The following is a 27,798-nucleotide window of genomic DNA, read 5'->3' as shown; positions in this document are numbered from 1 at the left end:
CAGTTCTTCCCACCAGGATATTGGAGGAACTTGGATGAGGAGATCCGGAAAAGGACACAGGGTGAAGGCGAACACTTCCGAGATTATGTCGTGGCCATAAGTACCTTGCTTAGGCGTAGTGGTACGTTGTCGGAGCATGGTAGATTGGACTCGATCTACAACAATATGCGTCCCGAGTACAAGCTGATGGTACGCCGGCGTGATTTCAGCAACCTGGCCGAGATGGTGGAGTTGGCTGAAGACTACGAGGCCTATTTGCGAGAGAAGGCCGCCTTCCGACCTCCTCCTTCACCAAACGTAGCGCTGGTTTTGGAAACCGCCTATGTTCCCAAGAAGAAGGCTGAGAAGTGTTTTGAAACGGCCGCGGTTGAAAGACATAATTTTCAGAGGCCATCCCTTGAGGCCAAGTCGATTGGGCAGGAAGTGCATTTTAACGATAACTTGATCCGTGAACAAAGGCCCGTAATGGCTGGGAAAGTGGTAGATGGTGCAAAGGATGTACGTTGTTTTAGGTGCCAGGAGATTGGTCACTTTGCCAGAGGCTGTGGCAAACTGAGGACCGTCTCCTGTTTTGGGTGTGGGAAACCCGGTCTTACTGTGAACCAGTGTGGATGTCGTGCGGGAAACGGGAGGCCAGCTCAGACATCAGGAGGTCAACTGGGCAAGGCCACCGAAAACGAACGACCTCAGAAGAGTGGGCTCGGAAAACTAAACAGCCTGGTTGGTGGAGTAGACGAGGACCGGCTGACTTTGGACTCTAGGCCCTTCGTTGAAGTTGTGCTGATGGGCAGCGTTTTTTTGGCGTTACTGGACACTGGGTCCGTCGTCAACTTGGTTGGGCGAGGAGTCGCCGAACATCTTCAACGCCAGGGGATAGAGCCATGTAAGATTACCGCTCCTCTGAGGATGGCAGATGGGACACGGTCGAAGGCTGAGTATTCGTTTCGGCTAGCAGGAGAAGCTGCGAGAAGACGGTGGATAGGAGATGCCTTGTACGTCCCCACTCTCACCACAGACATGATTCTGGGTATGGATGTCATCCGAAACCTCGGATTGGTGACATGTGGGACCGAGGTAGTAAGAATGGGCGTGGGTGATGACTGTTCTGGCCAAGGTGGCCGCATAGACAGTGTCAAAATTGGTGACGAAGACCCCGAAGGCCCTTGCAATGGAAATCCCCGTCTGGTTCCTGATACCAAATCATTCAGCTCCATGTTAGCTGGTAGTGGCTAGTAGAAGAGTTTTTATTTGTTTTGAGTTTGAGACCTGTGGTGTAGGGTTCACCATTGGGTTAGAGGTTGGAGTATTTTGTTTTGGCCGAAGTTTAAGATTTTTTTTCTTTTTGGCCGTTTTCTTTTTTTTCATCCCGATGTAAGTGGGGGATGTAACGAGCCTTTTTCCTAGGGGGGTAAATATTTGCTATTTGGCCGCGCACCGATTGTTGAGGTAAGCAAGCGGCGGCGGCGAAACTGGCTAGCACCCTTTGACCCGGCTTATCAGTTCGGATAAGCTTGGGTATCCTGGGACTACCGGATAGCCGAGCAGGACATTCGAGTCGTGGATCCAGGACAGTGAGGTTAGCGTGTGTCTAGTGAGACGTCCAGTGATTTGGGTGACATCGGTGTCGTGTGAGATTGGTGCTCAAGGTGTGTTGGTGTCAAGTTGGGTAGTGAGTCAGTGACCCACTTGGGGTGAGTGGACGACTTGATATTATTAGTTTGAGAATATTAATATCTGATTTATTTGCGAGAGTTAGAGTTGTAACCGTGCTGGTCAAAGCCTGACGGTAGTTAGGATTTATATTAGTCAGGAACAATATTAAAGTGTATTCCTGACGGTTCTGGGCAGGTGCTAGAGCGCAAATAATATAATTTAATTGACTGTAGTAGATATTATTTTGTGTTGTACCTAGAGTTAGTTATATTACTAATAACTCTGAGGCCCGACAAACCTAGGCTGCACGATTTAGCGTGCGTAGTTGGATCAAGCACGAGGCCAGTAGGCTAGTAGCTAGTTTTATTAGCCTATTAACAGAAGCCCGGCTAAGCAATATAACGTTGATATAGTAGCAGTAGTGGTAGTAGCAGTAGGGTTGGTATTGATTAATCATTTAATTATTTTAATTTAACCTGAACAGCTTGCTTAGTAATCCAACACGTTAGCTTGGTAGCTTGGATAGCGGAGTACCGGCTATCAGATAATATGTTTATCTAGTGTTTGGAACGTATTTAATATTTATTTATCTGCTACTAAGTAGCTCAATATTTTAATAGTGCAATTGCCATTTAGTTTTGCTTGTTTGGCTTGGTATTTATTGAGACCAGCTACTAGTAGTGTAGTCACTCTACCTATAGGGTACTTGTATATTATTATGTGGTACGATTATTGAGTGAACTGTTTGATTCTTAGCTTGGGCATTAGAGTTGTGTATTGGACTATAGTGGCCTAGTAGACCCCGCCTGGTGATAACACGCGTTGTGGTTTTTATTGGCAAGTCGTCGTGTAACTCACCGTGTTTTAGGCACTCTGGGCTTAACTATTGGATAGTTAGGACGAAGCCCGAGTTGCGTAGTCAGCAACGACCCCCTAGGAGTGTGGAGAATCGGCGTAGGCCTGGTAGTGATTATTGCACGTTTGTTTTGGTGACTTGTTTTTGACTTGTTCACAGTGCCCGTGTATGAGCCAGTCCTATACCGGTTAGACCCGGCTTTTGGCCTAGTGGTTTCCCTGACCTTATCGCAGACCCTGGAACTTTACCCAGCCATCGTAGGCTGAGCTATCCCCGGCAAACGGTTGCGATTGCGACTGCACTTTTAATTTTTTTTTCCAGTGCAGAAAGTAGGTAGCGTCGCAATTGAGCATGTCAAGAAGATAAATGATTTGAAAAAAGAAGTCTCTTAAAACCTGTTTTTTAGGTGTATAACAGGTTAACATATGCCGCGACAATGCAGAAGCAATACGCTGCGTTGCGCTTTTGCCCACCCTTACCCTTCATTTCCTTGAACGCAACCACTGCGGGCGGCTCGGGCAGCGGAGCGGAGCTGCCGATCCAGTAGTTATATATCGATGGTTCTCACTGAACGATCATGCTGGTTCACAATCTTGTTTAAATAAACGTAGGTTCCCATTTTTGTACCAAATTTCATCTAAATCAGGATTTTTCTTTAGTTGTCGTGCTAACGTACACATATGTGTGTGTGTGTGTATTTTACAACCAGGTTTAACCACGAGACCTATGGTAATAGCTTATTCCCAATGTTGGAAATTCACTAAAACAACAGTTTGATCCACGTTATACAGAATCTGCATCTGTTTGTTGAAAATATAATCATGATGGATAAAGAAAGAGGCAGTGCTTAGAGAGGAGGTAAGTAAGCATTTAAACCAATCTTAAAACTTTAGGTAAGAGAAGGTATTAGCTGGCTTAGTGAAAGCAAATCTGTTGTTTTTAGTAAGAATTTACTGAGTCTATGTGTAACTGTTGGTTTTATTGGGCAAGGGGACATTCAAACAATACAATTCTTAAAATTCAGTAACTGATATTTAGTTTGTATTTTAGAAGCCTAGTTTGGTTTGAAATTTGTTTTTTTACCTGGGTAATTAATTTATTTGAATCACCAAATTCTAATAGATCCTTACCTCCATTAATTTAAGTTAAGATAATTGAAGTTATAATTACTCATATTAACTTTTATTCTATAAATCCAGGGCATGCACTTACTAATAAGAGACCCTACAATGTTCATTGTGATTGGCTTTCAAAAACTAAGGAAATAGGTTGGATTGGACCTTTTTTCTAAAATATGTATATTGTAGTAAAGGCTTATCAGTTTTCTTATTATGTTACTAGCTGTTGTGCCCGTGCTTTGCAACGGGAAGAGGACACAAAATAGAAACATTTTAATCTTTACATCTTCTTCATAGTGTTGCCAAATGGCTAAATCATTATACAAAATTAACTAATCACACAGTTTTTTTTAAAAAGCTCTATATTTCGGCATTAGCCTTCTTCAGGAACAAACAAACAAATATAAGTATTTACCACTCTGTGTCAGATGATTTAGTAAAAATCCAAAATACATATCTATCTATCTATCTATCTATACTATTATAAAAAAGAGGTGGTGTCTGTGTGTATGGGAAAAGTAAACGCGAAAACTACTGGTCGGATCGGGCTGAAATTCGGCATGATGATAGCTCATATTCCCGATTAACATATAGGCATATTCTTATTTCAAAAATCCTTTCGGGCTCCGCCCCAGTGGCTCAAACTCGAAAAATACTGGTCGGATTGGGCTGAAATTTGGCATGATGATAGCTCACATTCCCGATTAACATATAGGCATATTCTTATTTCAAAAATCCTTTCGGGCTCCGCCCCAGTGGCTCTGGAGTTTCCCATGTTAACCTTATGAGAAATGAAATTATTGAATCTTAACAGCTGTTTCAATTAAACAAGTTGGTTCTGTTCTGTGATGTTCAATAGCATTAAAGTTACAAGGATTACCAACAGGGTGCAGCACTAGCACTATTATTTCTTTTACATTTATAACAACAGCTAATTTGCAACCAAAAGGTGAGTGAGCGTAGCGAACGAACTTGAACCTGGAGGCGAGTGAGCGTAGCGAACGAGCTAACCTGAAGGCAAGTGAGCGTAGCAAACGAGCTAACCTGAAGGAAAGTGAGCGCAGCGAACGAGCTCCAACCTAAAGGTGAGTGAGCGTAGCGAACGAACTTCAAAAAGAATCGAAATTTCTTAAACCATGTCCTCACTCATAACTGCTATAAGCATTTGATACTTATATGCCAACCCCGTACGAAGGACGGGTACTCTGCTAGTACTATTATAAAAAAGAGGTGGTTGCTGTATGTGTGTATGTGTGTATGGGAAAAGTAAACTCGAAAAATACTGGTCGGATTGGGCTGAAATTTGGCATGATGATAGCTCACATTCCCGATTAACATATAGGCATATTCTTATTTCAAAAATCCTTTCGGGCTCCGCCCCAGTGGCTCTGGAGTTTCCCATGTTAACCTTATGAGAAATGGAATTATTGAATCTTAACAGCTGTTTCAATTAAACAAGTTGGTTCTGTTCTATGATGTTCAATAGCATTAAAGTTACAAGGATTACCAACAGGGTGCAGCACTATTATTTCTTTTACATTTATGACAACAGCTAATTTGCAACCAAAAGGTGAGTGAGCGTAGCGAACGAACTGCAACCTGGAGGCGAGTTAGCGTAGCGAACGAGCTAACCTGAAGGCAAGTGAGCGCAGCGAACGAGCTCCAACCTAAAGGTGAGTGAGCGTAGCGAACGAGCTCCAACTTAAAGGTGAGTGAGCGTAGCGAACGAGCTCCAACCTAAAGGTGAGTGAGCGTAGCGAACAAACTTCAACCTGGACGTGATTGAGCCATGCGAACGAGATAATCTTGAAAATTAAGAAGTTAAACGGGGCAAAGCCCGCGGGTTACAGCTAGTCATTTATAAAGAAGTAAAAAAATTTGGATAGAAAGTAAAAAAGAAAATATTTGTTATATACTACTCAAATTTAGACCAGATGGTGTTTTAGATTTAAGTATTAATTGATGAGCTTTCTCAAGCTGTTTAAATTTTAAGTCTGATGCTTCTTTTGCCAATTTTCTTATTCCTTTTAATGAATAACGTTGTTGAAAATTTTGAGAATGCTCTCTCGCATGAATAGCCACGGGTTTTTGTAATCAGGATGGTTTACATCATATCTGTGGCAATTCATACAAACTCTCCAAGCATTTGTGGTTTTGCCAATGTAGTCCTTAGGACAGTTTTTGCAGGAAATTTGGTAAATTACATTGGTAGAATCACAAGTGATGTTACTATTTATGTTACAAGATCTTTTAGTTTGGCTGCTAGTGAAGGTTTTCAATGGAATGATTGATTTACAAGTGGTTTGTGGCATTGATTACAGCCCGAAGGTTTTGCTGATGGTTGGTATTTTGTATAATCCTGTTGCATATAAAAGTTACACATCCGCCAACGCTTTTAGACACAAAATTTAACTTTTATGGCCTTAATAGAAACGTTAAAGTTATGACTTTTAAATCTGGTAAGTAGTGGATACCATCATTTTGGTTTTGATTAATTTTAAATCTTGTGTAGGCTGATATGAAAAAAACTTACCAAATCTTCGAATACAACTTTCACATACATGATTTACCTTCATCTGACTTAATTAAGTATGGTTTGCTCAAAGATACTGGAAATGTGAACAATACTGGCCTAAGGTGTAAATATTTAAAACTGAAATGTCAATATAAAAACTGTTTAAATGAAGCAAAGCTAGAAAAAAATGTTAAGTACATAGAAGAAAGTAATAACAGATGTAAAGCCGCATGGGAGGTAACAAAAAATAACTGTGAAATTAAAAAAACAGCTGATTTGCAAATTGAGCCAAATACTTTCAATCGTTTTTTTCTTGACAGTGTAGACAAGATCAAACAAAGTATTAAGACTCCAGGTATAATCACTTCTTATAATGAATTTTTAAAAAAATATGAAATTGATAGTTGTAATAAATTTTGTTGGTCAGCCATCATACCTAGTGATATTCTTAGTGCCACTAAAAGGATGAAAAGATCAGCTAGTGTGGATGTGTACAATATGTCAAACAACATATTAAAAGTAATTATTGACTCTTTGGCTAATCCATTGGCAATATGCATAAATAATCTTTTATCAGAAGGGGTTTTTCCTGATTTACTCAAAGTCTCTCGAGTCTGTCCCTTTTACAAAAAAGGCGCTAAGGACCAACCTCAGAGCTATAGACCAGTTCCAATTATACCTGTATTGGGAAAACTAATGGAAATAATTATTTACGATCAAATCAGAAATTATTTTGAAATACACAACATCTTTAACAACAATCAATACGGTTTTAGAAAAGGAAAATCTACTCTCAATGCATTGGACGATCTAGTCAGGCAAGTTCATCTCTCTTTTGAAAATAAAACTTATGCGCAGGCCACCTTCTGTGACCTCAGTAAAGCATTCGACTCTGTTGACAGCTATATTCTCATCTCTAAATTACAGTACTATGGATTTGATGGCCCTCCATTATCTTTTTTAAGAAGCTACTTGCAAAATCGGAAACAAGCAGTTTGTATAAAAGGAAGATGGTCAGATGAAGTGTCAGGGGGGAGTACCACAGGGTTCAGTCCTTGGCCCCCTTCTTTTCTTAATCTATATAAATGATCTACCCTCTTCTGTTGATTGTAAAACCATTCTGTACACAGACGATTCTACTTTTTTATGTACAAGTAAAAACTATAAAGAACTTGAAAAATTGGCTGATGAAACATTAAATAATGCACGAAATTGGTTTCATAGTAATGGACTTTTGCTTAACAAAGAAAAATCACAAAAATTAATATTTTCCTTAAATAATAATTTAAGAGAGTTGTTTGAGAACAGTGATAAGGTTAATACAGTTTTTTCAGCAAAGTTCTTGGGAATATACGTAGATAGTCAGCTAACATGGGATTCACATATAGACTATTTAAATACCAGACTTCCTCGTGTAATATTTTTACTAGGCCGTCTGAAAAAATGCATTCCACTAAATTATGTCCGAACAGCATATTTTTCATATTTTCAATCCATTTTCAGGTTATGGGCTGATTTTTTGGGGCAATTGTGCTAGGGTAGAGGAAATTCTTGTTTGGCAAAAGAAAGCGGTTAGAGTTATCTCTAATAAAGGCTCGAGAGACCACAGCAAACCACTTTTTAAAAATCTTCAAATTCCTACTATTATTAACGTGTATATTTATGACTTAATAGTTTATATCTTGGAAAATCAACATCTTTTAAAATTTAGACACAATACTCATAATCATAATACCAGAAATAAGAACCATACCTCAATAGAATTCCATCGTTTAAGTAAAACTCTAAATAGTCACATAGTTTTGTCACTTAAAGTGTATAACTTTCTTGAATCCATAATTAAATTATATACTATAAAGGATTTCAAGAATAAATTTTATTGTTGGCTGACCAATAACCCATTTTATAGTTTGGAAGATTTTTTTAACAATAAGATTCTTCAGTTGTAATTTGTTTTTTGTTTTGTTAACAAGTATTGTAGGCCTATATGTCTCCTTTTTTTAGTTAGCTATAAGTATTTAATAGATGAGTGAACGAAGTGAACGAATCTATGTATCGTGTATAGCGGAGTCGGAGAAAAGTTGTCCGCTGGAGTATGTGTGTGTGTGTGTGTGTTCGCACCTAAAACTCAAGAACCGTTGCACTTATAGCGTTCAAATTTTGCACAAATAGTTATGACACCAGTGTAAAGACACCATTAAAATTCTAGACGATTCCGCTCAGTAGTAATTATAAAATACTTAAAAAACATTTTTAAATTTGTCCCATAAGAATAACATTAGGAGCTACCTTCTTCTTCTTTTTATTTGTTTACGTTTTGCGACCAACAATTTTGTTGTCTACTTAAGACAGAGAGAACGACTTTTACTCTAAGCTCTTTCATTCATGGAGTAAACAGTTTGGCGTCTATGAATATATATCATTATAATTTCACAGCTTTCAGAATAATGTTATTTAAGCTAATTAAATCTCACAACTTTCATAATAATAAATTGAACTTAACAATATACCGTTTATGTTCAGTATTAAAATTTTGCCTTTTAATTAAAAGTATATAGGTATGTATGTACTTAGAACAAAGCAGCTTTTTACATTATTCAATTTAATGTTGGCATTGAATATTAAATATTCAAAAATGTTGGTATATTTTTATACTAAAATGCTATGCGAAGGGGGGGGGGCAGGTCCCCGACGTAGAGAGTAGTAAAGGAAGCGGAAAGGTGAGCAGTGAAAAGAAAGGAGTACGGAAACCCTTTAAGACTGTTAAATTAACGTATCTGTAATACTTAAATGCTATGGAAAGATAGGGAAACAGGTCTACGATGTAGGAAGTAGTGAAGGAAGTAGTCAAGGCGAGCGCTGCGGAGTGTGGGGGGCCTTTATGACAGTTAGAATAATGTATCTGCAATTCTAAAAATGCTATGGGAAGGGAGAGAAACAGGTCCACGACGTAGGAAGTGGTGAAGGAAGTAGTCAAAGTGAGCAAACCGGAGTGTGGGAAGCCTTTGTGACAAATAGAATAATGTATCTGCAATTCTAAAAATGCTATAAGAAGGGAGGGAAACTGGTTCACGACACTTAAAGTGGTGAAGGAAGTAGTCAAGGCGAGCATTCCGGAGTGTGGGAACCCTTTGTGGCAGTTAGATTAATGTATCTGCCATAATAAAATGCTATAGGAAGGGAGGGAAACAGGACCACGACGTAAGAAGCGGTGATGGAAGTAGTCAAGGTGAGCAGTCCGGAGTGTAGAAACCCTTTGTGGCAGTTAGAATAATATAACTGCAATTCTAAATCCAATAGGAAGGGAAGGAAACAGGTCCACGACGTCGGAAGCGGTGATGGAAGTAGTCAAGGCGAGCAGTCCGGAGTGTCGAAACCCTTTGTGACAGTTAGATTAATATACCTGCAATACTAAAATGCTATAGGAAGGGAGGGAAACAGGTCCACGACGTAGGAAGTGGTAATGGAAGTAGTCGAAGCAAGCATTCTGGAGTGTACAAACCCTTTGTGGCAGTTAGATTAGTGTAACTGCAATTCTACAATGCTATGGGAAGGGAGAGAAACAGGTCCATGACGTAGGAAGCGGTGATGGAAGTAGTCAAGGCGAGCAGTCCGGAGTGTAGAAACCCTTTGTGACAGTTAGATTAATATACCTGCAATACTAAAATGCTATAGGAAGGGAGGGAAACAGGTCCACGACGTAGGAAGTGGTAATGGAAGTAGTCGAAGCTAACATTCTGGAGTGTAGAAACCCTTTGTGGCAGTTAGTTTAGTGTAACTGCAATTCTACAATGCTATGGGAAGGGAGAGAAACAGGTCCATGACGTAGGAAGCGGTGATGGAAGTAGTCAAGGCGAGCAGGCCTGAGTGTAGAAACCCTTTGTGACAGTTAGATTAAAATACCTGCAATACTAAAATGCTATAGGAAGGGAGGGAAACAGGTCCATGACGTAGGAAGCGGTGATGGAAATAGTCAAGGCGAGCAGTCCGGAGTGTAGAAACCCTTTGTGGCAGTTAGATTAGTGTAACTGCAATTCTACAATGCTATGGGAAGGGAGAGAAACAGGTTCATGACGTAGGAAGCGGTGATGGAAATAGTCAAGGCGAGCAGTCTGGAGTGTAGAAACCCTTTGTGACAGTTAGAATTATATACCTGCAATACTAAAATGCTATAGGAAGGGAGGGAAACAGGTCCACGACGTAGGAAGTGGTAATGGAAGTAGTCGAGGTGAGCATTCTGGAGTGTAGAAACCCATTGTGACAGTTAGATTAGTGTAACTGCAATTCGAAAATGCTATGGGAAGGGAGGGAAACAGGTCCACGACGAAGGAAGCGGTGATGGAAGTAGTCAAGGCGAGCAGTCCGGAGAGTAGAAACCCTTTGTGACAGTTAGATTAATATACCTGCAAAACTAAAATGCTATAGGAAGGGAGGGAAACCGGTCCATGACGTCGGAAGTGGTGAAGGAAGTAGTCAATGTGAGCAGTCCGGAGTGTCGGAAACCTTTGTGACAATTAGAATAATGTATATGCAATTCTAAAAATGCTATGGAAAGGGAGGGAAACAGGTTCACGACACTTAGGAAGTGGTGAAGGAAGTAGTCAAGGCGAGCATTCCGGAGTGTGGGAACCCTTTGTGGCAGTTAGATTAATGTATCTGCCATAATGAAATGCTATAGAAAGGGAGGGAAAAAGGTCCACGACGTAGGAAGCGGTAAAGGAAGTAGTCATGGCGAGCAGTCCGGAGTGTAGAAACCCTTTGTGGCAGTTAGATTAATATACCTGCAATACTAAAATGCTATAGGAAGGGAGGGAAACAGGTCCACGATGTAGGAAGTGGTAATGGAAGTAGTCGAGGTGAGCATTCTGGAGTGTAAAACCCCTTTGAGAAAGTTAGATTAGTGTAACTGCAATTCTAAAATGCTATGGGAAGGGAGGCAAACAGGTCCACGACGTAGGAAGCGGTAATGGAAGTAGTCGAGGCGAGCATTCTAAAGTGTAGAAACCCTTTGTGACAGTTAGATTAGTGTAACTGCAATTCTAAAATGCTATAGGAAGGGAGGAAAACAGGTCCACGACGTAGGAAGTGGTATTGGAAGTAGTCGAGCCGAGCAGTCCGGAGTGTAGAAACCCTTTGTGACAGTTAGATTAATATACCTGCAATACTAAAATGCTATAGGAAGGGAGGGAAACAGGTCCACTACGTAGGAAGTGGTAATGGAAGTAGTCGAGGTGAGCATTCTGGAGTGTAGAAACCCTTTGTGAAAGTTAGATTAGTGTTACTGCAATTCTAAAATGCTATGGGAAGGGAGGGAATCAGGTCCACGACGTAGGAAGCGGTGAAGGATGTAGTCAAGGTGAGCAGTCCAGAGTTTTGGAACCCTTTGTAAAAGTTAAATTAATCTATTTGAAATTCTAAAATGCTCTAGGAAGGGAGGGAAACAGGTCCACGACGTAGGAAGTGGTGAAGGATGTAGTCAAGGTGAATAGTCCGGAGTGTGTGAACCCTTTTTGAAAGTTAAATTAATCTATTTGAAATTCTAAAATGCTATAGGAAGGGAGGGAAACAGGTCTACGACGTAGGAAGTGGTGAAGGAAATAGTCGAGGCGAGCATTCCGGAGTGTAGAAACCCTTTGTAATAATTAGAATAATGTACAGTATCTGCAATTCTAAAAATGCTATGGGAAGGGAGGGAAACAGGTCCACGAGGTAGGAATGGTGAAGGGAGTAGTTGAGGCGAGGAGTCCGGAGTGTGGCAACCCTTTGTGACAGTTAGATTAATGTATCTGCAATAATAAAATGCTATGAGAAGAGAGGGAAACAGGTCCACGACGTAGGAAGTGGTAAAGGAAGTAGTCAAGGTGAACAGTCCAGAGTGTGGGAACTCTTTGTGACAGTTAGATTAACGTATCTGCAATAATAAAATGCTATGAGAAGAGAGGGAAACAGGAAATACATTACGTATATTACCAATTACTTTGGTTAATTAATGGACGAGAAGTTAGGATTGTTGTTGACTGAGATTTGGTTTTTTTAAGAGGTTGGTCCAGCCTCTTTTAACCTCGTCCGTGCCTGGATCGTTTACAGCAAAGCAATTGGTGAGCCGGTACAGTACAAAGGTGAACTGTACTGATAAAATTTAGTGGCAGTGACCAGGATCCGAACTCACGACATCGCTGCCTTGGGCCCGAAGTTCGCGTGACGCTACCGACTTGAGTCACCGACTTACCATTATTTGCCCCGACTCATGGGTTGATTTGCCCATACAAATAACATTATTGTGTACACCAGTGACACCGGTAAGTGTGCTAGGTGTGGGTGGACTCTTTCATTATTGCGCTCATGTTCACTCATCCTGTTACGCGCAAAATAAGCGTACTACTAGTTAATTATTACTGACTGTGCTATAAGTTTGTTTAGCTGTATCATGACGTTGTCAATAATTTGTTAAAATTCAAAAGACAATAAAGCATACTGTATTTCATTTCATTTCATATTTCATTTCATTTCATTTACATATCTTTTTTCTGTATTTTTTGACATTTTAAATTTCAATTTTGAAGTTGCAAAAATACTAATTATTAAATTTAAATGAACATTGTTTTAATTGCATTAAATCACAAATCCTTCAGTTTCTTCACTCAAAATAAATCATTAGCAAAACTAAGTCAGCTGTTATAAACTTTAGAAATATTGTTGTGCCTTATCAATAGTCTTTTGAAATATTAAAGAAACAATATCTATACTATAAAAAATGTTAAACAAATAATTTAGCATTAAAGACAGCAGACAAAACTAATATGATTATCAAAGCATCAAGGACTAAAAAATGTAATAGCAAATACAGTATATGTATGACGAAATTTTAGGTTGAGAGACAAAATAAGATTTTTTAAATACGTAATAGTCGTCTCACCTGAAATTTGGTCACACCTTAAAATTTGTCCAGATAGCCTAGCCTGCAATGAGATAGTCCAGGACTCTAACGTGTTCGTTAGTTAATTATCGTTTTGAGTTTATTGGCTCAGAATATTAATTACAACACTGCTAACAACGTTTAGCTTTACTTTTAACAAGTGGTCATCACAGCCACTCGCAAAGATAATCTAAGCTAAATTTGGAATTTTGAATAAACTATCGTAGATGCGAATAACCCTAATTAATTAAATTGGAAACTTAAATAAGACGTGTTTCATTCGTTATACAATCACCAAAGTAAACGTGTCGGGAAAATTAGACTCGGTCGAACACCAGAGTCGATAAGGGGTTTCTTAGATTAAATTAACTAAGATTGTTCGGGGTAATAGAATAAGTTGTACGTAAACCGTTCTGGCAACTCAAATGATTTCCGAAGCTAGTAAGAGTCAAAAGGCTGTGTTCTCGTTCGTAAAAAAGGGTGCTGGGTGGGCGCGACTGCGGCACAATAAAATAAAAATTATAAAACTTCTCTAAAAATGAGATTAAACCAAATAAATTTGGTAGCATACTAACCTGATGCCTTAGGATTATACCAGGAATGGGGGAAATCTTTAACTGACCAGAATTTAGTAAGTTATGACTTTTGGATTTATCTCCAAACAGCAAGCGTATTGACGGTTCGGTAGCGGGTGGACAACTCATCCTGAGCTCTGCTCTTCTGGCCCTTCATCGCCATCGCCCCTGGCGGCGGGGTAGGTAACTAGCGTCCTCCCTTCTGCGATGACGTGGAACCGCTCCTAGCCTGCACCTACGATGCAACTGTCAGCGCAGGCGCGGTTTAGCCCAAACGTAGAAAATTATATTATCTTAAAATGAAACTTTAAAAATCTGATTTTTACCCCTCGCCGGGGTTTTTTTTTCGTTACATATGTTCCTTTGCATCTCCGATTCTACTCTACAAATAATATATCGACAAAAACTTAATATACAAACCAGTTCTTTTAATCAGTTCCATAGTCCGTTTTATCTGCCTTTACATTTTCACACTTACCATTAAGTAAACATAGTAACAGATATTTCATTGATTTTAGAAACAAAAGAACATGTGTACTGCTTAGTTTTATTATATTTTCCTTGGTTTAATTTAATCAGGGGTGTGGCAAAACAAATAATAAATTTATCAAATAAAGTATATGTGAACTGAAAGCTATATTAGGATAAAATAAGAGTATTTTGTATTACCATTTGATAATTAAATATAGTTACACATATACAACAGATTTTAGAACACAACAACCAACGACGTAAAGTTTAGTTATTGGTGATATTCTTTAGTTTAATTTAAGCATAGGTTTAGCAAAACACAATAACTAAATTTACCTAAATATACATGTATAAAAAACCCAAGTTATGTTAAGTAAATCTAACACATGTTAAGCAGTTCCAATTTATTTAAAGTAGCCTCCAAATTTATACAAAACATCTATACATTGTAATTTTCTTACTGTTTCCATGAAAATATCAATAAAACTTGTGTTATGAAACTAAGAATATTTTCATAACACTTTAAAAATTGAAAGCAGAGCCTGAGTTTGATACAGAAACGCTTTTAGGATATATTTTTATTTCTATAATCATTGACATAGTTTTTTTATGAATGATCTTTGATAAATTTTTAGATTAAATAAACCAACCACATAATTGTGTAAAATATTATATTTAACTAGCTGGCCCGACCGACGTTGTCCTGTCCTAATGTGGTTTTATGTCAAATGCTCGTTCATTTTTAAGATGAGCTCGTTCGCATGGCTCAATCACGTCCTGGTTGAAGTTTGTTCGCTACGCTCACTCACCTTTAGGTTGGAGCTCGTTCGCTGCGCTCACTTGCCTGCAGGTTAGCTCGTTCGCTACGCTAACTCGCCTCCATGTTGAAGTTCGTTCGCTACGCTCACTCACCTTTTGGTTGCAAATTAGCTGTTGTCATAAATTTAAAAAATAATACAGTAGTGCTGCACCCTGTTGGTAAATCTATTAACTTTTTATGCTATTGAACATCACAGAATCAAATAGTTTAGTTGAACCAGCTGTTAAGATTCTTTAATTCCATTTAAATATGAGTACTCATAAGGTTAACATGGGAAACTCCAGAGCCACTGGGGTGGAGTCCTTTTGACGGATCTGCACCAAACTTCACACAAGCTATCCTTGAATAATACTTAATAATGCCTGAAAGTTTCATTACAATCTGTCGAGCGGTTTTGGAGTCCATAAAGGACAAACAAACAAACATACATACATACAAACAAACATACATTGGATTATATATATATACTAGCTGACCCGGCGAACTTCGTATCGCCTAAGTTATAGGTTTCCCCTAAGACAGACCGATGGAAAGAAAGTACCGTTACGTTTAATTTTCAAGATGATCTCGTTCGCATCGCTCAATCACGTCCTGGTTGAAGTTCGTTCGCTACGCTCACTCACCTTTGGGTTGGAGCTCGTTCGCTACGCTCACTCACCTTTAGGTTGGAGCTCGTTCGCTGCGCTCACTTGCCTTCAGGTTAGCTCGTTCGCTACACTCACTCGCCTCCAGGTTGAAGTTCGTTCGCTACGCTCACTCACCTTTAGGTTGGAGCTCGTTTGCTGCGCTCACTTGCCTTCAGGTTAGCTCGTTCGCTACGCTAACTCGCCTCCAGGTTGAAGTTCGTTCGCTACGCTCACTCACCTTTTGGTTGCAAATTAGCTGTTGTCATAAATGTAAAAGAAATACTAGTGCTGCACCCTGTTGGTAATCCTTGTAACTTTAATGCTATTGAACATCATAGAACAGAACCAACTTGTTTAATTGAAACAGCTGTTAAGATTCATTAATTCCATTTCTCATAAGGTTAACATGGGAAACTCCAGAGCCACTGGGGCGGAGCCCTTTTAAGAATTTCGAAACGGGAAATAGTTTACGTCCAATTCGCATACCTACAGAATTTACACACCAAATTTCATAACGATCGGTGAAGTCGTTCCGGAGGAGTTTGCAGACAAACACTGTGACACGAGAATTTTATATATTAGATAGATTCATTGGATCAGCTGCCTTAAATAATTGTGAAATATGCAATTTGGCAGTTCTTCTTGATTACATTGAAACGTCAAATCAAATGTAAACATTGTGAGTACAGTAGAGTCTCGCAAACTCGGCGTAATGTGGACTGGAAGGGTGCCGAGTTTGTGAAATGCCGTGTTATCGGGAACTAGGGTTAAAAATAAGAAAGAACAATAAAATTTTTAAGATTTTTAACGGCCTTTTTATTTATATTTATATTACGTATTTATTATTACGGCTCAGGTCCGCAATCCTAGAACCTGCATTTGGACTAGTAATGACACCATTTGTGTGCCGGTTTTGGAATTTTGTTCCAGAGACATCACGACAGTTGAGACCAAATGCAAGGAGTCCGGACGGCGTCTTCTACTTGCATCAGTGTATATGCCGCAAGATGAGCCCACGCAGCCTCCGCAAGAAGAAGTCAGGAAGCTGGTCGAGCACTCGGCCAGAACCGGTGACGACCTTGTGCTGGGTTGTGACACCAACTCCCACAACACTGCTTGGGGATGTAGGGATAACAATGCAAGAGGTAAGGCACTTCTTGAATACTTAGCCTCTAGTGGTCTAATGATTGCTAATGTCGGTTCAGAACCAACTTTTCATAGCAGGGTTGGGGAATCTGTAATAGATCTTACTATAGCCAATGTGGGGATCAGTCACATAATTCTGGATTGGAGGGTATCCCAGGAACCTTCCCTCTCTGACCACAGACATATCATGTTCAACATTGCCAACTTTTCCTTGGAAAAGATTGAGTTTAGGAATCCCAGAAAGGCGGATTGGGATATGTACAGATCAACTCTTAAAGAGCGCATTAAATGCTTTGACACACAGTTCACTTGGGTCAGAGACACCAACACGCTAGACCTTGCCTCTGGATGCTTAGGTGAGGCCATTGACTCGTCCTTTGACGAGAGCTGCCCGCTAACGGTGAGGAAGCAGGGTAAAGTGAATTGGTGGACTACAGAGCTTGCCAGCCTGAAAAAGAGAGTCAGGACTCAATTTAGGTGGGCGAAGAGGACAAATAATTGGGATGGCTACCATAGATTGCTAACCCAATATAATATTGCAGTAAGGAGGGCCAATAGGCTCTCATGGAAACATTTCTGTAGCAAGCTGGAAAGTGTTAGAGATACATTCAGGATATACACTGTCCTAACAAAGGACAACTCCTCCAAGCTAGGCCCCCTCAAGGAGCCTGGGGGAGACATGCTGTATGCACCTAAGGAAGTGCTAAAGCTCATGGCGGCCACCCACTTCCCTGGTTGCATCATCCCAAGTGAGCCAATGGAGCCGGAGGATGAGGAACAAGCTGTTGCAAGGGCAAACAACACTCGGTGGAGGGTTGCGTGCCACATTGTGACACACAGTCGTGTGAGAGGGGCCATAAGGTCACTCATCCCATACAAATCACCTGGACCTGATGAGGTAAGACCTGTCTGTCTCCAGCAAGGTATTGATATATTACTTCCGGCAATGAGCAAGTTGTTCAGGGCCAGCTTGGCTATGGGACACATTCCTCCGGCCTGGAGCATTTCAAGGGTGGTCTTCATCCCTAAACCTGGTAAGGCTAGTTACACGGATCCCAAGTCCTTCCGTCCCATCTCTCTGTCCTCATTCCTGTTGAAGACCCTAGAGAAACTGGTGCTTAGGTATGTGGGGGACACAGTCCTCAGAGTCAATCCCCTACATAGAAATCAGCATGCCTATACCCCAGGAAGATCCTATGACTCTGCCCTACATCACCTGGTAAGCAGAATCGACAAGGCGTTTGAGTTCAAGGAGATTGCCCTCGGGGCGTTCCTTGACATCCAGGGCGCCTTTGACAACACTGAAACCCAGGCTGTCATCAATGCTGCCAGAGCTCGTGGATTCCATGAGGTGGTGTGCAGGTGGGTAGAGTCTCTACTTAGGAGGAGGAAGGTAAGACTCTCTCTTCACAATGAGGTTCTGGAGGCCAGGACCACACGAGGGTGTCCACAGGGTGGTGTACTCTCTCCTCTTCTCTGGAACCTTGTTGTGGATGACTTAATTAGATCTCTCAGTGACAGTGGTGTATTCGTTTAAGGATACGCGGATGACATTGTGATACTGGTCATGGGTAAATTCAACAACACGGTCTCCGACCTCATGAACACAGCCTTGAGGTCATTTGGACAATGGTGCACAGAGGTAGGCCTTTCTATCAACCCCTCCAAAGTGGCGGTTATCCCCTTCACGAGGAGGCGCGATCTAAATGGCATAGGATCTCTGAGACTACAAGACACAGTGCTTGAAATGCAGAATCAGGTAAAGTACCTGGGTGTGGTATTGGACCGAAAGCTGCAATGGGGGCCACAACTCCAAAAGGTCATTGATCGAGGTAATTGGTCACTCATGGCTTGCAGACGGATGGTGGGAGGAACCTGAGGGCTCAAGCCGGTGCTCATGCACTGGCTATTTGTCTCCGTGGTAAGGCCCCCCATGACATACGGCTCACTCGTGTGGTGGCCCAAGATGGACTCGGTGTGGGCGGTGAGAGATCTGGCTGCCGTCCAAAGACTCGCCTGTCTCATCATCACGGGCGCAATGAGCAGCTGTCCGGGAGCCTCACTGGACTGCCTTCTCAACCTCACTCCGATTGACCTGTATGTCAAGGTCACTGCGAGGAGGACTGCCTACAGACTCCAGTGTGAAAACCTTTGGTTGGATGTTGGAGGATCCCGAGGTCACTTTTGGATCACTCAGCAGGTAAGAGGGGAGGTAATGGACATGCCCTCGGATCACATGCCGACTCGATTCTTCTTCGCCAGACCATTCACTGTCCTTCTTCCGTCCAGGGATGAGTGGATGTCCGGTGGGAATCCTCTTCCACAAGGCGACCTTTAATGGTATACTGATGGTTCAAAGGTAAGAAGTGGGACTGGGGCTGGAATTCATGGAGTGCAGAACGGGGTGGACATTTGTCTTATTATGGGCACTCACCCAACTGTGTTCCAGGCCGAAATGACTGCGATAATGGTATGTGCTAGGGAAAACCTGAGGCTAGGCTTCAGGGACATCAACATTTCCATTTTTACAGATAGCCAGGCTGCGCTCAAAGCGCTCGACTCCTATGAATTCAATTCTAAGGTGGACTGCCTTTCTGCGGTATGTGACCTGGGCAGGCGCAACAAGGTAACACTCTGTTGGGTTCCTGGGCACTCAGGGATAGAAGGGAATGAGGTGGCTGACAGGCTAGCAAATGTCGCATCAGCCTCAGACTTCGTGGGACCACAGCCTTTCTGTGGAATCTCTCGTGGGCATGCATGTCACTCAGTCATGTCATGGGCTCAGGAGGAACACAGGAAAAGATGGGTTAGGCTTCAGCACCATAGGGTCAGTAAGCTCACCCTCTTCTCCCCTTCCCAGACGGTCGCCTCCAATGCTCTATGTTTAGACAGGAAGCAACTCAGACAGATCACAGGAAGGTCACTGGACATGGCTTCCTGAAATTGCACCTGCATCGCTTGAGGATCCACAATGGTGACACTGCGTGTAGGAAATGTGGGCAATCAGAGGAGACTGCTGATCACCTACTCTACGACTGCACAGCTCTGAATGAGGTAAGGGACAGTACTCTTGGTGCAATGACAAGGGGGAGACACCTTCCTCAGGAGGAGCTCATAGACAGGATGCTGGAGTTCATTAAGCAACTCAGGTTTGACAGACTCTGAAGTACCATGTGGGGAGTGCAAAAAGCACATCAGTGGCTGACGTGCAACAGGACAAGGTCCGCCCCTACAGAATCAATCAATCAATCAATCAATTATTACGACTTATTATTTATTAAGTCAGTATTAACATAGATAAAACATACTCCCTTAGTAGATTTCTCATCCTTATGAAACTGCTGAAGACAATTTTATTGTTAGTTCTGTACGGTTTATGTAGAGGTCGTGTTTTGTTTACAATGTGTTTCCCGTTATTACAGTCATTTAAAACCTCATTTAACCAATTAATACGATCTAATCATAAACAATAACTTGTCCCCTAGTTATATAACCATACAGTATTGTACAAATCAAGAAATTAACCCTAAAATTATAAAAACAACATTTCATTGACACTAGCGCCCAGTGTCAACGTACATGAACTAGACACGAAAAACGTGCTTCAAAATTTACAATGAGACGAGAAGTCTACTTGTGTTGTTTAGTTTATGGTATTTAGTCATCAGATATAGTACAACAAATCCTTGGTACGAGTTGCGAATGATTTGACTTGAGCTGGCTTGCATCCATGTTTAACTCGGACTCAAAAAATCCAGAGCCAGGTGATGGCCGAGCTATCCAGACTGCCGGGTTATCGAGTGCCGAGTTTGAGGGGCTCTACTGTATTCTCATTGCTAGCAGCCATGGAGACCAATCAATATTTACTTTTAAAATCCTCACCTCAGAACTTTTAAAGCCAAAGGGGCAAAGCCCACGGTCAGTATCGAAGTGTGAATAGTCCTATAATGGTCCTTGGTATAGTAGCTATATTTTTTTTAAATTTAAGCCCAGTTGGTTCAGTAGGTTTTGCACCTATTAGTAATACACATACAGACAGACACCATTAGATTTTAGCGAATTTCCCATATAGGGAATAAGCTATTACCGTAGGTCTCATGGTAAGACCTGGACTCGGGACCGATTTACTTTTTCATTTTGATGTCCCCAGAGGCCAAAAACACCATCCGTTCAAATTCATATATATATATATATAAATATATTTATATATATATGTGTCCGTCAACTCGAACAAAAATTATCTGATTTTGATGAAATTTGGTATAAACGTGTAAACCTACATTGATTTGAACGAGTTCGCGAACCAGCATGATCGGACCATGGGAACAGGGGTTTATGGGGGGTTTTCGGGGGTAGAAATGGGTTTTACCCATTTTTAACCCTAAAAACATAAAATTTTGGAATTTTTTCTCAACCATTTCGTAGAGCTTAAAAAAGTAAATAATTTAGTATATTGAAGCATTGTTGTATGCCTAATAGTTACGGTGAAAATTCAAAAAAGTGCAAATTTAAAATTCCCATGTTATTCTTATGGAGAAAATGAAAACTGTTGTGGTTTACTTGTTTATGGATATTGATAAAATTTGGCAAATTTATTTATTTCATCCTATACTATTGACTTAGGATATGGTCGAAAAACGCTTTTTACCTTCCCTGTAGCAGCAAACCTAAGCACTCGTTAAATCTAATGTTATTTAAATTGAGAATAAATATGTCTTATATATGGAAATATTTTAGTAAAAATGTAATCAGACAAGTTGAAATTTGCTTAGTCTGCAGGTTTGCTGCGGCGGGGGTATTTATATAATAGTATGGATAAGGTTCTTAAGATTCAAACCCCACAATCTACAAAAAAAACAATCTACGTTAATTTAAGCTTTAATTTTTTAAATTATTTTTGTTTAATTGGTCTTGAATTAAAAGAATTCAAAACTAATTTGACATAAATAACAATGTTATTTGTATTATTTTCTTTTACGAATTAGTTAGAAAACACACTAGAATTTCAGTATGTTTCTATAATTGATCATTTACAGTATCAAATAGAACCCCCCTGTTATAAGCTATGCTCTACTTACTGTGACAGCAACATGATGATCATTGTGGCAGGGCAGGAAGGTTCCTCCATCCATGTCAAGGGCTTCTAATTGCACAGTTGGATATTGCTACTGTATTTGGTGTGGGCTCCATCATTTTATGCTTTCTCTTTACTTGTGTAATTCAATTGTACAGAGCTGTGGTAAAGTAGTATTACACAAGCTGTTAATTGTGAATGTTGGATGTCCCAAGAGAAACAAAAGTAAGTGATGATAAGCAAAGTAAACCACACTCTAGAGATTTAATTTATGTTTCCTTTGATGCAGAGTGGTGCATTTACTTCATGAGTGTTTAATAGATTTAATTCATCTAGGTTTTTATCTGAGTTCAGGGGATCTGGCTAACCCCTTAAAATTCTGTTCAATCCTTGAGCTATTGCCTGATTTGTTTACTGTGTTTTCACACTTATTGTTGAACAGCTGTTAATTAAAGAATATTGTTGGAGCGATAAAAATACAACCAAAGCGCAGTTTCACTAAAAATATAAGTTCAAGAAATCGCCTTTTGCTTTTTTTGGACAAACAGGTGAAGTGTTTTACATGATATTTGCCTTTGGTAACGTTATAGAAGCAGTTAGACAATTTCAGGTTGAACCCAGGAGTTGAACTGTCTAGTGATCCAACAAAAACTAAATGGGCAAATATTATAACGAAGGTAGTGTTAATAAAAATTGTGCAACTGCTTCTGTTACTTTAAAAATAAGTATATTTACCGCACAACACTTCACTTTTTGTTTAACATTAAAGTAATTCTTTGAACTTTATCTTGATTAAAACTGCACTTCTTAAAAAGATTACGTTGTGGTAATCTTTTTATGGTTCAAGCAATATTTTCCAAAAAGCTGTTCAGCAATAAGTGTAAAAACGTACAAAGTAGTAATCAAACCAGGTAATAGAAAATAGCTCTTCAAAGTAATTAGGAGCCAAATTGGTAAAATACTTTCAATGAGCCACCATTTTATTTCTATTAGGTTTGAAAATCTGTGATTTCCACAAAATATTTACAAAAACCTATCTTTAAAAATTGTGTAAAGTTTCAAAGCTTTCAGTGCATAAATGGGCTAGTAATATAAAAGCAAAAGCATACTTTTAAACTCTTTGTGGGACAAATATACTAGACAACCTTGCAGTTTATTCACTGAAAGTATGTCTTATAAGAATTAAGATTTTTCTGTTTATAAAATGGGGCTAATTAATGACAACTAGTATACATGTTGCTTGAATTTGAGCAATTGCAAAGTATTACAGGAGTTATTTCAAAACGAATAACAGTCATATTTACAATGAGTTTAAAAAAGTCAACTCAAAGATTACCGGTGTGTAACTCAGACCATGTTTATCTTCGTTATTAATAAACCTAAAGCATTCCGGCCGGTTTTTTCCTTCTCAAAATGCCTCGCTGTACAGGCATCGATCTCTATTATTTGTACAGGCAACACAGGTCATTGATAGAGGGCAAATTGAGAACGAAAAGTCGTTTTGGGGTAGTGTTAGGGTGCATTTGTAACCTAATAGTTGAGATTGTCTAGGGTCAGGTGCTGACTGTGATGAGTTAAGAGTTAAGCCTATTACGTGCCACTGTTCTGTAGCTGCGGTCGTTATCACGATTACGCCTCCTATCTATGTTTCGTTGTCGACGCGTCGGAGGCATTTAAAATAAAAAAAACATCAAATAAACAAATTATAGCTACACAAAACAACGATAAATGCACAAATTTAAGTTACAATCATGCTAACTCGATCCGTCATATAAACACAAAACAACGATAAATACACAAATTTAAGATACAACCATGCTAACACGATCCGTCTTGGGGATTATGTTTACACAAACTCAAATAGTAAATAAATGTACTCAATGTGTTTCATTGAATTGAAAAATAAATAACAGCAATTAAATTATACAGCTGATCAAAATGTAAACAATTATGTTCTTCATAAGGATAACATGGGGACTTTCAAAGCCACTGGGGCAGAGCCCAAGGGACTTTATCAAAAATGTAAGGCCAGTTTGCAAATCTACGCAACACACTCTTTCCAATGAGACGCCAATGGATAAAATCGGTTAAGAAATGGCGGAGGAGTTCAACCGACAAAGTTTCATGTAGCGTATTAATCATATAGATAGTTGTAGTTAACTCAAGGAATTCTTTCCTGGAGTACGAGGGATTAACTATGTCATAAAGCTGTTAAAGTATATAATCATCCCTCCCCCCTAGGAATTAGGCTAAAATGTCAGTCAGCTAAATAAATAAAGATAACACACTAACATCCTAGTGAGTTGGGAAAATAGTTAATCAGCTATCCATCTTAACCAGTTTCAAGTTCAGCAATTTTATTTTTTGTTGATTGAAAATGAATAAGAGGGTCCACTATATTCACTTTTTCTAAATTTATGTACTTAGGCGTTGTTACTGATATAAATAATTAATTACTATTCGGATACAATCTGATTGATTATTATAAGAATTCAAAACTCTTAGTATACATTTTATAAATGCTAAACATTCAACCTAGTTGGTAAAGTAAACAAAGCAGAACCAAACAATCATGATGTCCCCTCTCCGTTTCCTATGACAATCAGTCTCGGTCCCTTCAACAATGAAGGCCAGAACCAATCTAGACTCATACCATCAAGAAGTAAGTGAATTCATTCCAGGTGAATATTATTTTTTGTTATTGTTATTGTGCAGGTGCTCATTTTATTTCTTATTATTTTAATTTTGTAAAGTTTTAATAGTAGGCCTAATATAGTAAACAAGTGAAAATTTTGAAACGTACGTTTTAATGTCCCTGGCCTTTTACTTCGTAGATACTGTATTTGTAGTACATTATTATGTAGTGTTTTAATATTTTTTGGGACGGGGGCAACATGTTACACACATTTATTTGGTTTTAAGTAGGTTCTAGGTATTTTTTTTTTTTTTTGTATTTTTAAAGTCTCAAAATTCATGACCATCACGTGTCCCTAGGGTACATTTTTCAACTTTGACGCTGTTTTTAGACTAAATATGCATGCCGAAATATATCAAGCCATATTTTTATGTCATCAATAGCTATTTAACTTACAAAATTGAGACTATAATAATTTTGTTTTCATTGCAAACTGGCTACCATGACAAAATAGGTCTGTCCCTCGATTTGACGTCCCGACCATAATGGCAAAATTTGCAACTTTGGAACACGACAGTGGCAATCTTGGCAGCGATAACGTCAGTTGGTTTTAGAGACTGGTTCAGGATGTGTGTTAGTTATGTTGTGTCGGTGGTTTTGCAGTAAAAAAATGAAGTAGAAGATTAATATAGGTAAAGTTGTGCTTTTTGTAATTTTGGTGTGTCCGCGACCGTACGTAGTCATGTAATAAAGTAGACATGGTGTTAATTTTTGTTGATATGATATTTTAATTGCTACGTTAACTTAGAAATCCACTTTGCCTAATCAAACATGAGGTGTAAGGCTGCCACCAGAACAGAGCCAAATAATGTGTGATTTCACAACCATCACAAGTTTTTTCACGTCAAAAATAGCTTTATCAATTGTACTGTGTTATGGTCGTGAAAATAAATTTTAATATCATTGTAAATTGCACAGTTTAGTTTAATTGCAACACCAACTATTGTTAAAACAGTACAATTAATTGAAGGATGTAAACAAATTACATTTTTTACTATTTTTACATAGACAGGTATCTTTATTACCTCATATAAATTAAAGCTTATAGTGTATAGGATTATGAGTAAAACAATTACATTTAAAAAAATTAATTATGGTTTATCAAGTCTTGTGGAATATTATAATAATAAGAGTAGTGGAAGGAAAACCTAAATATACAATATAGTGATTCTCGTTAATCGCCAATTCCAGACCATAACACTTGACCCTGACCACAACGTTGATGATTTGGATCATATTTTAAAATTGATATATCATCATATTCCAATGTTTTATACACACAAGAACGAGGCCTCTTTAAAAACATAAAGGTTTTTTCATATATCGGGAAGGTTTGTTCGGAACTATACAAACTTAAAAAGATTTTTTTAGCTTTTAGCGAATTTCCCATACAGGGAATAAGCTATTACCGTAGTACTCATGGTAAGACCTGGAATCGGGACCGATTTAATTTTTCATTTTGAGGTCCCTAGAGGCCAAAAACACCATCCATTCAAATTCATATATATATATATATATATTTATATCCTATACTCTAATACGAGCAATGTTTGCTTGTATGTATGTATGCTTGGTTGCTTGCTTGCTTGCAGAAAGATCTTGAAAACGGCTCCGACAATTTTCTTCAAATCTTGTAAATAGTTTATTTCTGGCCTAAAAACGAGTTTACTGCTGTTACCAACAAAAATCTAATTACGTAGAAAAATGAAACTGAAATTCACATTTTTTTAACATTAGTCTTATGGGTTGCTAAGTAACCATCTTGGCTGAATTAAATAACAAGGAAAAAGTAAACAAAAGACTTGTGAGTTGACTATCAACAGTATACTTGCAAAACACAAACAGTACAAAACGAAAAACATCAGTTGTTACTATTGAGCAAAGATTATACTGAAGATTACTCGATACATTGTAGTCAAGGGTAGCAGTATGGAGTGTGGGATCTGTTTATGACGATTAGATTACGGTATCTGCAATCCTTAAATGGTATGAGAAGGGAAGGAAACAGGTCCGCAACGTAGGAAGTGATGAAGGAAGTAGTAAAGGTGAGTAGTCCGGAGTGTGGGAACTGTTTATGACGATTAGATTAAGGTGTATCTGCAATCTTAAAATGCTAAGGGAAGGGAGGGAAACAGGTTTGCGACGTAGGAAGTGGTGAAGGAAGTAGTCAAGGCGAGTAGTCCGGAGTGTGGGGACTGTTTATGACGATTAGATTAAGGTATCTGCAATCTTAAAATGCTATGGGAAGGGAGGGAAACAGGTCCGCGACGTAGGAAATGGTGAAGGAAGTAGTCAAGGCAAGTAGTCCGGAGTGTGGGAACAGTTTATGACGATTATATTAAGGTATCTGCAATCTTGAAATGCTATGGGAAGGGAGGAAAACAGGTCCGTGACGTAGGAAGTGGTAAAGGAAGTAGTCAAGGCGAGTAGTCCGGAGTGTGAGAACTGTTTATGACGATTAGATTAAGGTATCTGCAATCTTAAAATGCTATGAGAAGGGAGGGAAACAGGTCCGCGACGCAGGAAGTGGTGAAGGAAGTAGTCAAGGTGAGTAGTCCGGAGTGTGGGAACTGTTTATGACAATTAGATTAAGGTATCTGCAATCTTAAAATGCTATGAGAAGGGAGGGAATCAGGTCCGCGACGTAGGAAGTGGTGAAGGAAGTAGTCAAGGCGAGTAGTCCGGAGTGTGGGGACTGTTTATGATGATTTGATTAAGGTATCTGCAATCTTAAAATGCTATGGGAAGGGAGGGAAACAGGTCCGCGACGTAGGAAGTGATGAAGGAAGTAGTAAAGGCGAGTAGTCTGGAGTGTGGGGACTGTTTATGACGATTAGATTAAGGTATCTGCAATCTTAAAATGCTATGGGAAGGGAGGGAAACAGGTCCGTGACGTAGGAAGTGGTGAAGGAAGTAGTCAAGGCGAGTAGTCCGGAGTGCGGGAACTGTTTATGACGATTAAATTAAAGTATCTGCAATCTTAAAATGCTATGGGAAAGGAAGGAAACAGGCCCACGACGTAGAAAGTGGTGAAGGAAGTAGTACAGGTGAGCAGTGCGGAGTTTGGGAATGGATTAATGTATCTGCAATACTAAGACTGCTTTCATAGTAAACTAATGATTTTACCCGAGCAAAGCTCGGTCCCCAGGTACTATATATTTATATATATATATTTATAAATATATATATATATGTGTCCGTTAGCGCGATAACTCAAGCAAAAATGATCCGATTTTGATTAAATTTGGTTCAAACATGTAATCCTACGTTCTTCCGAACGAGTTCGCGATCCAGCATAATCGGACCATCGGAACGGGGGTTTATGGGGGGTTT

The 27,798-nt window shown here is 39.4% G+C and overlaps 1 protein-coding gene across 1 annotated transcript in view; it reads left to right on the top strand.

The window, feature by feature from the left end:
• The first annotated feature begins 21,927 nt into the window (after positions 1-21,927).
• The window catches only part of LOC128999567 (uncharacterized), a 76,416-nt gene continuing 70,545 nt past the window's right edge, over positions 21,928-27,798 (top strand). The window contains exon 1 of the mRNA XM_054426144.1: positions 21,928-21,995. Coding sequence (XP_054282119.1) covers positions 21,976-21,995 — 20 coding nt within the window. The 5' untranslated portion in view covers positions 21,928-21,975. The remainder of the gene's footprint in view (positions 21,996-27,798) is intronic.

This window comes from Macrosteles quadrilineatus, unplaced genomic scaffold (genome assembly GCF_028750875.1).
Source record: "Macrosteles quadrilineatus isolate MER2022 unplaced genomic scaffold, UCM_ALF_1.0 Scaffold_1__1_contigs__length_201487025, whole genome shotgun sequence".
NCBI lineage: Eukaryota > Metazoa > Arthropoda > Insecta > Hemiptera > Cicadellidae > Macrosteles > Macrosteles quadrilineatus.
This window is presented reverse-complemented; position numbering and strand designations above follow the sequence as displayed.